Source organism: Phymastichus coffea, unplaced genomic scaffold, assembly GCF_024137745.1.
Source record: "Phymastichus coffea isolate CEN01 unplaced genomic scaffold, Cenicafe_Pcof_1.1 PCOF00047, whole genome shotgun sequence".
In the NCBI taxonomy this organism is placed as follows: Eukaryota; Metazoa; Arthropoda; class Insecta; order Hymenoptera; family Eulophidae; genus Phymastichus; species Phymastichus coffea.
The window spans coordinates 1,651,473-1,664,531 of NW_026706858.1; the positions used below are offsets into that span (position 1 = coordinate 1,651,473).

A 13,059-nucleotide genomic window follows, 5' to 3' on the forward strand; every position below is an offset into this window, starting at 1 on the left:
ACCTAAATATTTTTGAAAATAAAACAAAACTATTTTAAAATTAAATTGATGGCGCTGCATACCGATAAAGTTCCTATATAAACTAGTATATAAACTAGTATATATATAGTATAGTTGTATCAGCGTTTTGGCTGCGTTGGAATGGCTGGAAAGGTTGCGTCTAGGAATCTATAGTTAGGGCAGAGAGAGATAGAGACACACTAACGAACACCTAACCTAGCAATGCTAAGTTACACATGGGCTGTTGAGCGATAAATTATTGTGTTATCAAAAAACTTGCTAAAATGAAATTAACAATGAATGTTGAAAAGAAAAAAGTTGAAAAATTCAATTGTGAGTTTTTCAATTATAATATTAAACGTTTAACAAGTATTTATTAATAGCTTAAGTTTATATTTTGATTTTGAAATTAATGAAACACTTCTTTGATTTAGCATTATGGATTAAATATGACAGTTTCAGTTCTGATAGACATCAGTTATTTCTTAAAGAACACTCTATAAGAAACCAAGATCCAAAATATCCTAGAGGAAAGACATTATTTATTTTGAATATACCACCCTATGCTACATCTGAGTCAATTGCTAAAATATTCAATGATTCTTGTGGACCAGTACATTCAGTGACTTTTATAGATAATCAAGATAATAAAAACAAAGGATTTCAAAATGCATATATAGTTTTTACACGTGATGCCAATTTGAATAAAGCATTATCACTTCAACCAAAACATACTTTTGTATTGAGCACTAATGATTCACCAGTATTAACTGGAATTAACAGTAAGTTTTCAATAAATTATCTGCCTATGTAATGTTTGAAAATTTATTTATTACTAACTTTATTTCAGAATGGTGTAAAAATTATAATGACTCTATACAAAAAGAAGGTGAAATAAAAAGTTTAGTAGAAAACTATATGAAAAAGTATGATGAGAAAATAACTGAACAATTAGAAGATGAAAAAGCTGCTGGTGAAACAGTTGATGATGAAGGGTGGACTACAGTTGTAGGTAGAAAGAAGAGAGGTAAATTTGCACTAGCACGAAAAGAATCTACAATTCAAAAAGTTAAAGACAGAGAAGAAAAGAAACCTCCAAAAGCATTAAAGGATTTCTATGCTTTCCAAATAAGAGAAGCTAAAAAACAGAGTAGGTTTAACAAAATTGTATTATTTTTTATAAAAAAATTCTTTCTTTACTTAAAATTCTATTGTATATTTCAGATTTAGCAGAACTACGTAAGAAATTTGAACTTGATAAAAAGAAATTAGAACAAATAAAATCAAAAAGAAAATTCAAACCATTTTAAACTACAAATTACTAAATCAAAACTGTAAAATTTGTATTGATAACTTTTTTATATGTAACTAATTTTGTACAAATATTTACCTACTGTAAATAAATTTAGGGTTTAAGCAGCTTTGGACGTATAAGTTTGTAAAGTCCATTCAATTAAAAAGTGTTGGTATGACAGAGGCTGCAGAAGAGCTAGTAGTTCCTCTAAAAAAATAATATAAATTTTAAACATTACTAAACACAAAATTCTGTTTATAATAAACTTGTTGCTTACGTTTATTTCCATATATACAATTTGCAGACATTGCTGCACTAACTGCTTGAGCTAATCTTTCCATTGAAAGATCTTTCGCTGAAGTATCCAAATTTGGGTTTGAATGTAAAATCGCAGTCAAAGCACGAGCTGTTGATGCAAAATGTTGTGCAGAAATTGCATGTTTATTATTTCCACTACTTTTTAATCTTAAAACTGAATCCATTAAAAGTTGTTGAATCTTTGAGTAACATTTTTGCTGTTCCTCATGATCTAAATTATCTGAAGGAGGTCTCAGTGGACTTAAGATTGACCATCTATGAGAAAAAAAAGACAAATATGTTATTTAGACTTAAATATAATGAATGTTTATTAAATATTAGAAGATACACTATACTCAAAATATAGTGCATTGACCCTTATAGTGAAAGTATGGTAAAATTACCTAAAAAGCCCTGCTATCGGTGTGATAGGAGTCATGGGTATACCACCCGTAGGTAAGGCTGGATTATCCATTAAAGATGTTAATAACAGACTTGGATTATCATTTATCCAGTCCCCAATCAGTTTCAGTAATTCCGTTGGAGGATTTTTATCTTTATAAACTTCTCCAATAGCTGTTAATAAATTAGCAGTGAAATGTGGTACAAGATTTGGAAGCTGCTTTAATCTGTCAATTGAATTAGGAACAAGAACAAAATAATCATTCAAGATGTGTTTTGCTAATCCAACACTCTGAGGTGAAGTTGAACCCAGTTGCTGCATCCAAATACCAGCTGCATTTAATACAGCTTTACTTTGTGCAGCTATTGCTAGTGAAACTAAATTTCCTAGAATTTTGTGTCTTGGAGTCTCAGCTGGATATAGAGATAAAAATACTGCATTTCTGACAGCTGGACTTCCACCAGGACTTTCAAAGAAGTCACTGAGAATTTCAATCAGTTGTAATTCCTGTATTGCAAATTGCTGATTACGCTTTTTGCGTTTCTCTATTTCTCCAAAAACAAATTCTGACATCAAATCCATTTGAAGATCCATTTGTTTTCCTGGTCTTCCACATAACTGTTCTATAAATTGAAAAATAAAACAAATTTTATTATTTCTAATTTTAAAAGCTAGTTTTGACATAAATTTTATATATAAATTGGAGAATCAATACAACCATATGCAATGTATAAAATTAGAAACAAAGGTAAATATAAAAAGTTACATTGACGTAAATAGAAAAAAATATGTATAATTTTTATTTAATACGATCGTTAGAACTAAAAGGTTATTATTGTGTGTACTTTATATGCTATTGATATCATTTATCAAAATAAGAATGCTACCAAAAATTAAAAAAGACCAACCTATTCGACATAACGCTTCTCTAGCACAATAAGGAAAATCTAATTTTCGCAAGGACTGTTTAATCTCATTTGCAGCCATTTACGATCACTGTAATACTGATAAAAGCGATTGGAGATGGGTCTAATGAAATCAAAACAAACTATGGTCCTCCAAGTCGACACCCACTTAAGTTAGGTGCAAAACAGCAGTTGCCAACTCTGAATAAGTTTTTTTCAAAATTAAAAATCTTTGATTGTAAAAAGAGTTAACTTTTACGAACAATATTAAGATAAAATCAATATTCTTAAAAATAGCTATTAGTAAACCTACGTATTCTGATTTTTTATATAAAAAAATTCATTTTTTAAGAGTTGAAAGTTGAAGGTGCAAAGTTGTAAGCCCTGCAGTACAAAGTCAGTCGATTACTTCAAAAGAGACGAGAGCAAAGATGGACTCTTGAGAAATTGGCACGACAAGTACGAGCGTGTGGTTTAAGGTGGATTGTCGAGCGATTCAAAGTCGCCCTGCTCCTCAGTAATAGTTTGGCTGACAAGTGTGACCATCCGATCGATCTGAGATGATCGTACAAGAGCCAGTGCAGGTAATGTGAGCAAGTTATTCGTTTGAGCAAATGCACTTATGACGTACATGAGAGCAAGGCAACAGACTCTCCTTAGTGCATCTTCTTGCTAATATATTGACATTTGCTTGATATTACTCGTTACGGCACTTCTTGTTTATTGTTTTATTAATTTGTGGTCTTTCTCTACTGTTTTAACATCTTGATTTATGTTTCCTACTGCCTCTTTATCGATTTTACTAAAAAAAAACAATTTAAATATTGTTTTGTTTTTTGCGAAGAACGTGTAGAGTGGACGACGTTCATTGTCCAGACTTATCAAAGTTTGATACCGTTTTGATTTTTTGCTTTTTGACATTACACGAAAAGCACAAGTTAATCATTTCGTATTATATTTTCAATGTCTTCTCTTTGTATTTTCATTAAATAGTTCTTTCATGTAAATGAGCTAAATAATTTGTTGCATTAAATTATTTAAAACGTGATTTATTTATTAACATTTTTATTAAATAAGTACAACCGAAATTTCTGATTCCTGTACAGGCTGCCATATGGCATTGCTTAAATCATTATGCATATCCAGATGCAATTTTCCTTGCTGAAAGGCTATTTGCAGAAGGTGAGGTACATTTTACAATTTTTAGAGCTGAACTGTGAATAATTTTAATTATCATTTTAGTGGATAATGAAGACACACTCTTTCTTCTTGCAACTTGTTATTATCGATCAGGAAGAGTCAGGCAAGCTCAAGCTTTACTTGCAAAAAGGTCGCTAAGTTCTACACAATGTCGATTTCTTCTTGCAAAGTGTTGTTATGATTTAGAAAAGTATGCAGAAGCTGAGGCAGCAGTTGTTGGTGGTTATTACAAGCAGATAAAGAATTTTGATGAGATAATTAATCAGTTTGGTGATGAGGCTTGCTTTTCACTTCAGATTTTAGCCAAAATATATTATAAATTGACAAGAACTTCAAAAGGGAATGATGCCCACAGACTAGCTCTAAAAATGAATCCTTTTCTTTGGCATTCTTTTGAAGAGTTGTGTAATACTGGTGAAAAAGTTGATGCAAGTAAAATATTTCAATTAGATAAATTAGATAGTTTATCATCTTGCATTGGAAGTACTACAGTTTATTGTACACCGGAGCCAGAATTCATAGTCCCTAATATCAACACACAGACTACTCCAGCAAATAACTGCAACAATATGTAAATTTGTTTTACAAAATGGTTTATGTTCAGTGATATTAATTTTTGAATGATTTTTGCAGGACACCAACTTCAGGAACAAATGGTATATCAGCAAATACTAGGCTACATTTATCAATAGATGAGAGCCCACAAAATTTGTCAAACAATTTTAATTCTTCGACTGCGTCTCCGCGCGGAAAATTTCCTCGTTATCGAAGTATGTTCAGCAATTCAATGAGTCCTTTGACGCCAAGTTTTGGAATTTTACCATTGGACATGAATACCCCAGAACCTCCGACTCTGCCGACATATGCAACGCTAACCGAATCCAATGACCAAAAAAGTTTAGCTAAACGTGTTAGTACCATAAAAGCTCACGTTGGGGTAAACAAATTTTTAACAACTAAATTACGTAAAATTTCCAATTTAAAGTATTTATACTTTTAATAACCCGGATGTATTTACAGCAATTGATGTCAAGAAAAGAAACTCCTCTGCAACAAGGAAAATTAGTGTTCTCTCAATCAGGCAATACTAGTAACACTGCTAACATTGTCTCAGTAACTCCAGTAACTCCTATACCTCCACAACCTACACTTCAGGGTCCTAATGTAAGGAGATCATCAAGACTATTTAGTCACAGTTATTCTGTAAAAGTAAGTATCTTGTAACTTGAAAGTTATTGAAAAATATTTTATGTATAGAACATATACCATTTATATCGTTGTTCAGGAAAATAATAAGTCTCCAAATCGAAATAAGTTTACCACTCCAAAATCACCGTCGCGTAAGACGAAAACAAGACTGTCGAAATCTAATCTTAACAAAGCTAATTTTAATGATTTGAACGAAAAGAATAAGAATGAAAAAGAAAAAACCGAAACAATCACATCGGATAAAGTCGCAAACACTAATGCTTTCAATCAAAGTAATCATTCAAGTCCAGTAGTTATTCAAAAACAATCTGCAGGTGAAGAATTTATTCTACGCAATATGAGTTTTAAAAATATAATTTTGGATCATTTAATAATGACGAAATCTTACTTTTTTGCAGAAGGATTAATGAATTTATTAAAAGAACTTGGAGAGGCATATCAACATTTATGTCAATTCAATTGTATGGAAGCTGTAGAAATACTAAGCGTTTTACCAGGACACCACTATAATACTGGTTGGGTACTGTCCATGCTAGCAAAAGCACATTTTGAAATGATTGACTATAAAAAATCAGCTAGGTATAAGATGATTTATACCTCACTTTAAAATATTCAAGTGATAAGATTAAGAGTTTTTCATTCACTGATTTTTTACAGTTATTTTGCACAAGTCAGAACGTTAGAGCCCCATCGAATCGATTTAATGGAAATATATAGTACAGTGCTGTGGCATCTACATGCCGAGGTGCAACTTTCGACATTGGCTCAAGATCTAGTAGCAGAAAATCGAAATTCGTCAGCCGCCTGGTGCGCAACTGGCAATTTATTTTCAGCTCAAACTGAACACGAAACCGCTATTAAATTCTTTCAGAGAGCTATTCAAGTGAGTACCATAATTTTTTAACGCTGAATTAAATCAAATCATTCAAACTTTAATTTCAATAAATTAATTAAGGTCAATCATAATTTTCCGTACGCATACACACTTCTTGGTCATGAATACGTGATAACTGAGGAATTGGATAAGGCCATTACGGCTTTCAGAAACGCTATCAGACTTGATCCCCGTCATTACAATGCTTGGTACATAAATCAGTTAAGAATGAATCCATTTTTTTCTAACTATATATAAATTTTATTTTTATTATTTAACAGGTTTGGCCTGGGAACTATTTTCTCTAAACAAGAACAGTATGCCTTAGCAGAGCTCCACTTCAAAAGAGCATTGCATATAAATCCTCGTAATTCCGCGATAATGTGCCACATAGGTGTCGTGCAACATGCCTTAAAGAAAGTTGATCTAGCTCTAAAGACTCTAAACAAGGCTATCGAAGACGACCCTAATAATACTCTCTGTAAATTCCATCGAGCTAGTATCAATTTTTCTATTGGTCGAAATACAGAGGCTTTAAAGGAATTCGAAGAGTTGAAGAATATTGTACCCAAAGAGTCACTAGTCTATTATTCTATAGGAAAAGTAAGATTACTGAAATATTGAAATAATAATTTCAGGACGCACTTTGAGCTTGTATTTAAATTATATCATGCTTTCAGATTCACAAAAAATTAGGAAATACTCATCTTGCTTTGATGTACTTTAGCTGGGCTACGGATTTAGATCCAAAAGGTGTGAATAGTCAAATCAAAGAAGCTATTCTTAGTCCTGGGCAAGGTGAAGAAGAATCTCTCATAACTCAGTCAGGTAAATAATATAAAAGTTAAAAAATACGGTCATAACTCGATTTCCACTTACGTATCAAAACAATGAACAAATTTTTACAGTCGATGAACCTACGAACAATAGTTCAACGGAGCAAGAAGGTGAAGCAAGTGGCGAGGTGAGCGGTGAAGGTAGTAACGTTGCCGATAACGCGGCGTCTGATGTCCACGCGGAGGACAGCGACGATAGCTTATGAAGTTTAGAAGAGGAAAACTACGAAGTTCGTTATATGAATTGGCAATGACTGGACGTACTAGTACGTAAATTGATAAAAAAAGTCGATCCTCTCAGACAAAATTACTAGTACTCTTATTGAGTGTTGGACATAAGGCTATTTTATAGATATCGCAATTGTCGTATAAAGCCTTGTTCAGCAGGAATTAGCGCCTCTGTTAATGTCCAACTGATGTTTTGTTTTTTTTATTTTTATTAGCTTGTCTTGTCAAATTGCGTTTGGAAAAATCAGTCCACTCGCCGAAAAAGATGAGAAAATCACAAAAAAATAGTTAAGTAATAACAGTTTTGAATTACGTGGTTGAGTAAAGCTGAATTTTGTGTAAATGTAAATTATTATTATTATTACTATCGATATATATTTAGTTGATATTATATGTTAGATTGAAAAGAATGTTTGGCGAGTTGCGCGATCAGTCTCATTCGGGATATTGATAAATGAGAATAATCACGTAATATCCCAACGCAAACGAACGTGTAGAACCAATGAATGTTTAACGACTACGTTCAAATGTGAGGCGGTACATCAAACTAAATAATAATTCGTAGTGTGAGGGCAAGAAAGAAAAGTATGTGTGAATGAAAACGTATGGAACCAAAATATTTAGTTCCTTTAAAGATTGACTGTTAAACTAAGCTTTTTGTAGAATATATACAATTAACCGGCGTAGATTTCTCGTGCTTACATCAGTTTTAGAAATATAGCTTTGATATACATTATAAATAGTCAACTCGGATAACTTTCTGCTCCTTTTTTTCAACAGACACCATTTAAGCCGTACTTCAAATGAGTTATAATATACTGGCTGATATTTATATATATATATAGCAACAGTTTGAGAGACATGTGGTTTTTTTTTTCGTTACGAAATAGTTTAAAATGTTGTTTCATTATACATAATTTTATTTCTTTATACATTCAAAGCATTTATCCTGAATCTTCGAAAAGTGTAATCTCAATGCATCAAATTAATGTGTACATTTTCACCGAGTACCATCGCTAAAATGTTTACTTGCAATTGCAATTGGAAAAATGAAGTAGTTTTTTTATGATGGGCGAAAAATTAAACTTTTATAAGTGAAATGAATTGATTAGATGCTCTTTGTATATTCATTACAAGCCAAGCTTTAATGTGTGTTATATACAAAAAGTCGCAGTACGAAAAAAACGAATATTTCAAATCTCCAAAGTGATTCTGCTTGAAAAGTATTGATATAAGCGAAAAACTCTCGCTGGGAATACGAAGCCGTGCAATGAGATTCAGAAAGCAGTTAAATTGGAAAAGTAACATAAGATGATATTGATTGTTTTGTAGAATATTTTTTTTACATCCAGGAATGAAGTTGAGCATAACTGCCATAAATTTCTGACTTTTGTCCCCATTTTGAGGGCATCTCTTAAAACTGGTTCTATTTTAATGCTATTTGCCAATCTTCAAACAGTGCGATTTATTCTTGTAAAGAGGTATTATACCTATATATGTGAATTAAAACTCGTGATATAAATATATATCATACAAAAAGAAATAACAATTCGAAATGAATGTAATCCTCCTAAAATTTCCACGAAGATTATTTAGATTATCACGAAAAAATATTCACATTTGATTTATAAATAATTTTTCTCACAAATTAGTGCGCGTGATTTATTTGTCGCTTTTCTTATCTAAATTTTAATAAGATAAGCATCTAAAACATTTATGCAAACTTTATCTGAAATGTTATCTGGAACGAAGTAAAAATATGGCGAGGACTAGATTTGCCTTGCATCCGATGAAAACGATAAAGGCGCTATCATCTTGTTTAGCCAGTCGCCGTAATTTGATAACGAGGTCAGCAAGTACCCGCTGGAAGCGCTGAGCAGTAGCAAACTGAAAAGGCATTGGTAAACATGGGTGAAAAATACGTCGAAACCGGTATAAATTGCGCTGCTTTGACGCACTCAAATGACGAGCCTGCGTAATGGTTTCCCTTGCTTTTCATTGAATTGCATTGTCCGTTTCAAGTGTTGGGTCGAGCGAAGGCGTCCGAGCTGGGAATAACGTTAACTCACGAGCACTTGGCTCTCGACTTTGACAAGTTCTACGTACCGGCTCCGCAGCTTTTGGAGGAATTCGTCGGCGATAAAATTAATCTGAAGAATGTCGGCGTGCTCAAACAGTATCCGTAAGTGAAGCAGTTGTTCGATAAAACTAACCTAGAGATTTTCAAAGCGACAGCTGGCCTTATTGTTCTTTCGTAACTAAACGCCCACGATGGCTCGGTACTTGTGGCAAGCGCAGCTACAGCAGCAGGTACAACGTGCGTTTCAACGACGCCGACAGCGCGAGCGCGATACTGGAGGACGTGAGGTTCTACAAAAAGAGCGGCGGCGGCACGATCGTCGAGAATACCAGTCACGGCATCAAGCGCGACCTTCCGCTGATGCAGAGAGCCAGCCGGGAAAGCGGCATCCACGTGATCGCCGGCACCGGTAGGCGCGTTTTTGCAATGCCTCCCGCGATCACGCGCGCGCGCTTACGATCGGCGCGGAAGGAGAGCGAGTAACAGTCGCGGCGAACGCGCTTTTCAGGCCACTACGTCGCTCTCACGCAGGATGCATCTGCTCTCGCCGCCACGGAGGAGCAAATGTACAATCTGATGAGCCAAGAGCTGACCGTCGGCTGCGAAGGCTGCCCGTCCGTCAAAGCTGGTTTCGTAGGCGAAGTCGGAAGCGCCTGGCCTATCGAAGGTATATTATATGTGCCTCCCTCGTTTCGTTTCACTTGAATGGCAATACTTCGACGGCGACCGCTGGAATGTGTAGATTTCGAAAGAAGAGCCATCAGAGCAACGGCACAAGTTCAGGAACAGCTGAGATGCCCCGTGAGCTTTCACCCTGGCAGAGATCCAGCCGCTCCGTTCGAGATCATGAGAATCTACCTGGAGGCTGGGGGCAACGCCAGCAAGGCCGTCATGTCTCACTTGGACAGTACGTCAAAGTGTCGTCGATCGAGAGTCGCCGTCAATGACGCTTCACCTCCTCGTTCTGCCTCATTTTGCCTCGCGCAGGAACTTTGCTGAGAAACGAGGATCTTCTCGAGTTCGCGCAACTGGGCAGCTACTGCCAGCACGATCTCTTCGGCGTTGAGTGCTCTTATTACCAGCTGCACACGCCCACCGACATGCCGTCCGATGCCCAGCGCATCGATCGAATGGGGCTTCTGAAGGACGAGGGCAAGCTGGCGAGCATTCTGATGAGTCACGACATCCACACGAAGCATCGCCTGGTACGATTCCGAGCGCACCGGCGCCCGCGGTAATTGAACTTTAACGAGGCGCGCGTTTGCTTTTCAGATGAGCTTCGGAGGCCATGGCTACGCCCACATCGTCAACAACGTGCTGCCGAAAATGCTGCTCAAGGGCTTCACCCAGCGAGAGATCGATACGATTACGATTGGCAACCCGAAAGCTTGGCTATCCTTTGATTGATTGGTTCTGTTATGACGCGCATGGCTTCTTGTCCGTCAATAAAGCAACATGATTTTCCACGCACGTCTATACTGCTTCGCGCTTTCTCCGCGCACTCGTCCCCATATAGCGATCGCAATTTGTTAGGCGCACGGCGACGCAGCTTACTTACTGTCGGACTCGGTGCCGCTGCGTTTATATCGCGTACGTGTTCGCGCGCCGGTTTATAGGTGACCTCGGAAATCATGTCTCGGCGAACAATCCGACGATCGATGCACGGTGGCTGGGCCGATTGGCAAAGTGCTCGTCCGATGCCGACCGCCGACGCCGATACGGAGGAAGGCAGCTCGGAAATCGAAGCGTCGCAGCCGATCGACATCCGCGCTCAGGCACGTCTTTAAATTTTGATTGGCGTTCGACTGGCGGCGACAGTTTAATGTACTCCCGGTCAATAATCAGCCCCATTTGTAGGCCGACATCGGTCAGTGAGGCTTTATGCGAGAACTATCGATCTGGCTCGCTTAAGGCCGCGGGTAGGCATCGTCGGCCACGGAGCCACGCGAGCCACGCGAGCCACGCGAGCTACGACGTGCCAGCAGTTATTAATACAGTCATGGTTGTTCAAATTGTCGCTCCTTCACTCGCGCGGATCTCACAACTATGCGTAATGCTGACGTGATTTGGCTGATTGTCGCCTGTTTGCTCATCGATCGGCTGGACGCGAGAATAGTCAATGGGCAATTAGCCACGCACCAGGTAATCGATCCTTTCTCTAGCGTGCTTCTCCTAAGTTTTACATTATTTACTGCGCTGCTCCCGTCATTCGCTCGCTCGACCATCAAATCGCTCTTCCATCCTTCTCTTTTTAGAACTGGGCTTTCTTATCGCGATTCTGTTTTCTGTCAGAGAAAGGCAAATTTCAATACGACTTCACCATTGGCAATGGCGACACGGAAGTCAATTTATTGCTGTACTACGACAGTCCGAATCAGTGGCCAAGCGTGTACCCCTCCAACAAAACATGCGAAGAAAAAGAATCTGTGCTTAGAAAAGATCTCGGACAAATCGTGTCACTGTCGCCCTACTCTACTTTTACCGAGGTTTCTGGCTGCTCCTTTACTACGCACAACAAAACGGAAATACGCTGCAAGAGCTACCGAGAATTTCGCTCCTCCAGACCACGCTGGTGGTTCATAGCTTTGTCCAACTGCTACTCTAATTCTGGACTGAATATCACTTTTTGGATATCCCTGACCAATGCCGAACCTGGCACCTTTTGGAGGGAACACTTTTCAGCAGACGAATTTTGTAATTGTGCATTTAAACATCTCATTACTGCATTTACCTTCGGCAGAAACGTGCATTTAATATACAATCCTTTTCAGATATTCTACCAGAACTAATATGTGGATCTTGTATATACATTATACTTATAGGCTACAGTATCTATGTGGCATTTCAGTTACACACAAGAAGACTTTTACATGTGACATACAAACTATTTATGTTATCCTTAATTGCTCAACTGCTTGGACTTCTCTGTCAAATGTACAGTTACATTAATAGAGCTTTAAAGGGCTATGATCTGAAGGGGGTAGCTCTTATGGGAAATTTGTTTGAAGCATGTTCAGAAACATGCTTTACCATGCTACTACTTTTGATGTCACTGGGATACACAGTTACTAAAAGTGTATTGACTATGGTAGAAACTTGGAGACTAAGTACTTTTATAGGGGCATATATTTCTTTGCAACTACTGCTCTTAATTTATGAGTCTGAAGCATTTGATCCAGGACTAGTTTTATATATTTATGAATCACCTCCAGGTTATGGTTTATTGGCCTTGAAAGTTATTGCATGGGTGGTATTTGTAATATGTTGCTATAAAACTAGTCAAAATATTTCAACAAAATTTCACTTTTATGGTTCACTGTTATCACTTGGGTCTGGATGGTTTCTTTGTCAACCATTAGTGGTAAGAATTTTTTCTTTCTTATTTTGGAATTAACAAATAAGGAATGAAAGCTAAAAAAATTATGATTGCAGGTTCTTACTATTACATTCTTAGTTGATAAATGGGTAAGAGAAAGTGTTGTTAAAGGATGCACCCTTTGGGTTATATTTGTGGGTCACATAACATTTCTTTATGTAACACGTCCATCGTCAGCTAATAGTAATTTTCCTTTTCATATACGAACATGTCAAGTAGTTCCAATAGGAGGTGACGGACAGGCACATAGTTATGAACCTCAAACAACAACTCCTATTACACTTTTCACCTTATCACAATCCCCACAAACTATTTCTACTATCTCAAGATAATAATGAATCAATATTAAATAATGTT

At 36.7% G+C, this 13,059-nt stretch overlaps 4 protein-coding genes across 8 annotated transcripts; 3 read left to right on the plus strand and 1 right to left on the minus strand.

The window, feature by feature from the left end:
• Positions 1-186: 186 nt before the first annotated feature.
• Positions 187-1,364, plus strand: LOC131665151 (ribosomal RNA-processing protein 7 homolog A). Its single transcript, XM_058936825.1, has 4 exons — positions 187-333; positions 435-782; positions 851-1,150; positions 1,225-1,364. Exons 1-4 carry the CDS (start codon positions 285-287, stop codon positions 1,308-1,310), a joined length of 783 nt encoding a protein of 260 aa, XP_058792808.1. The 5' UTR covers positions 187-284; the 3' UTR covers positions 1,311-1,364.
• LOC131665150 (integrator complex subunit 15) lies at positions 1,002-9,567 on the minus strand. Of its 3 annotated transcripts, none has more exons than XM_058936822.1 (5): positions 2,903-3,094; positions 1,996-2,617; positions 1,572-1,867; positions 1,395-1,501; positions 1,002-1,138 (listed from the first exon to the last, which is right to left on the minus strand). In XM_058936822.1, exons 1-4 carry the CDS (start codon positions 2,979-2,981, stop codon positions 1,413-1,415), a joined length of 1,086 nt encoding a protein of 361 aa, XP_058792805.1. In that variant the 5' UTR covers positions 2,982-3,094; the 3' UTR covers positions 1,002-1,138; positions 1,395-1,412. The 3 variants fall into 3 exon arrangements, with proteins under 3 accessions (XP_058792805.1, XP_058792804.1, XP_058792807.1); XM_058936821.1 differs by having other exon boundaries at positions 1,391-1,501; XM_058936824.1 differs by lacking the exons at positions 1,002-1,138; positions 2,903-3,094 and adding an exon at positions 9,460-9,567 and having other exon boundaries at positions 1,399-1,501.
• Positions 3,248-8,821, plus strand: LOC131665146 (cell division cycle protein 27 homolog). The gene is made up of 12 exons (XM_058936817.1): positions 3,248-3,483; positions 4,006-4,081; positions 4,142-4,670; positions 4,733-5,036; positions 5,120-5,308; positions 5,385-5,622; positions 5,707-5,887; positions 5,966-6,191; positions 6,264-6,391; positions 6,464-6,785; positions 6,863-7,010; positions 7,091-8,821. Exons 1-12 carry the CDS (start codon positions 3,460-3,462, stop codon positions 7,222-7,224), a joined length of 2,499 nt encoding a protein of 832 aa, XP_058792800.1. The 5' UTR covers positions 3,248-3,459; the 3' UTR covers positions 7,225-8,821.
• LOC131665147 (phosphotriesterase-related protein-like) lies at positions 8,911-13,046 on the plus strand. Of its 3 annotated transcripts, XR_009302001.1 has the most exons (8): positions 8,911-9,178; positions 9,269-9,428; positions 9,545-9,735; positions 9,835-9,993; positions 10,069-10,233; positions 10,314-10,531; positions 10,599-11,468; positions 11,619-11,754. XR_009302001.1 is itself a non-coding variant. In XM_058936819.1 (7 exons), exons 1-7 carry the CDS (start codon positions 9,154-9,156, stop codon positions 10,731-10,733), a joined length of 1,053 nt encoding a protein of 350 aa, XP_058792802.1. In that variant the 5' UTR covers positions 8,911-9,153; the 3' UTR covers positions 10,734-11,721. The 3 variants fall into 3 exon arrangements, 2 of the variants coding, with proteins under 2 accessions (XP_058792802.1, XP_058792801.1); XM_058936819.1 differs by having other exon boundaries at positions 10,599-11,721; XM_058936818.1 differs by lacking the exons at positions 8,911-9,178; positions 9,269-9,428; positions 9,545-9,735; ... (1 more) ...; positions 10,069-10,233; positions 10,314-10,531 and adding exons at positions 12,098-12,687; positions 12,759-13,046 and having other exon boundaries at positions 10,734-11,468; positions 11,582-12,020.
• Positions 13,047-13,059: the final 13 nt, after the last annotated feature.

What these genes read in the sequence shown, in the direction of transcription:
- LOC131665151 (XM_058936825.1), top strand. Translation starts at nt 285, where the DNA reads ATGAAATTAACAATGAATGTTGAAAAGAAAAAAGTTGAAAAATTCAAT. An exon ending in AGTATTAACTGGAATTAACA is followed by an intron (nt 783 to 850) that starts GTAAGTTTTCAA and finishes ACTTTATTTCAG; the next exon opens with AATGGTGTAAAAATTATAAT. An exon ending in AAGAGAAGCTAAAAAACAGA is followed by an intron (nt 1,151 to 1,224) that starts GTAGGTTTAACA and finishes TGTATATTTCAG; the next exon opens with ATTTAGCAGAACTACGTAAG.
- LOC131665150 (XM_058936822.1), bottom strand. Translation starts at nt 2,981, where the DNA reads ATGGCTGCAAATGAGATTAAACAGTCCTTGCGAAAATTAGATTTTCCT. An exon ending in AGAAGCGTTATGTCGAATAG is followed by an intron (nt 2,618 to 2,902) that starts GTTGGTCTTTTT and finishes TTCAATTTATAG; the next exon opens with AACAGTTATGTGGAAGACCA. An exon ending in TTGTATATATGGAAATAAAC is followed by an intron (nt 1,502 to 1,571) that starts GTAAGCAACAAG and finishes TTATTTTTTTAG; the next exon opens with AGGAACTACTAGCTCTTCTG.
- LOC131665146 (XM_058936817.1), top strand. Translation starts at nt 3,460, where the DNA reads ATGATCGTACAAGAGCCAGTGCAG. An exon ending in CCATAAAAGCTCACGTTGGG is followed by an intron (nt 5,037 to 5,119) that starts GTAAACAAATTT and finishes ATGTATTTACAG; the next exon opens with CAATTGATGTCAAGAAAAGA. An exon ending in TCTTTCAGAGAGCTATTCAA is followed by an intron (nt 6,192 to 6,263) that starts GTGAGTACCATA and finishes AAATTAATTAAG; the next exon opens with GTCAATCATAATTTTCCGTA.
- LOC131665147 (XM_058936818.1), top strand. Translation starts at nt 11,373, where the DNA reads ATGCGTAATGCTGACGTGATTTGGCTGATTGTCGCCTGTTTGCTCATC. An exon ending in GGCAATTAGCCACGCACCAG is followed by an intron (nt 11,469 to 11,581) that starts GTAATCGATCCT and finishes TTCTCTTTTTAG; the next exon opens with AACTGGGCTTTCTTATCGCG. An exon ending in TTCTTTGTCAACCATTAGTG is followed by an intron (nt 12,688 to 12,758) that starts GTAAGAATTTTT and finishes TTATGATTGCAG; the next exon opens with GTTCTTACTATTACATTCTT.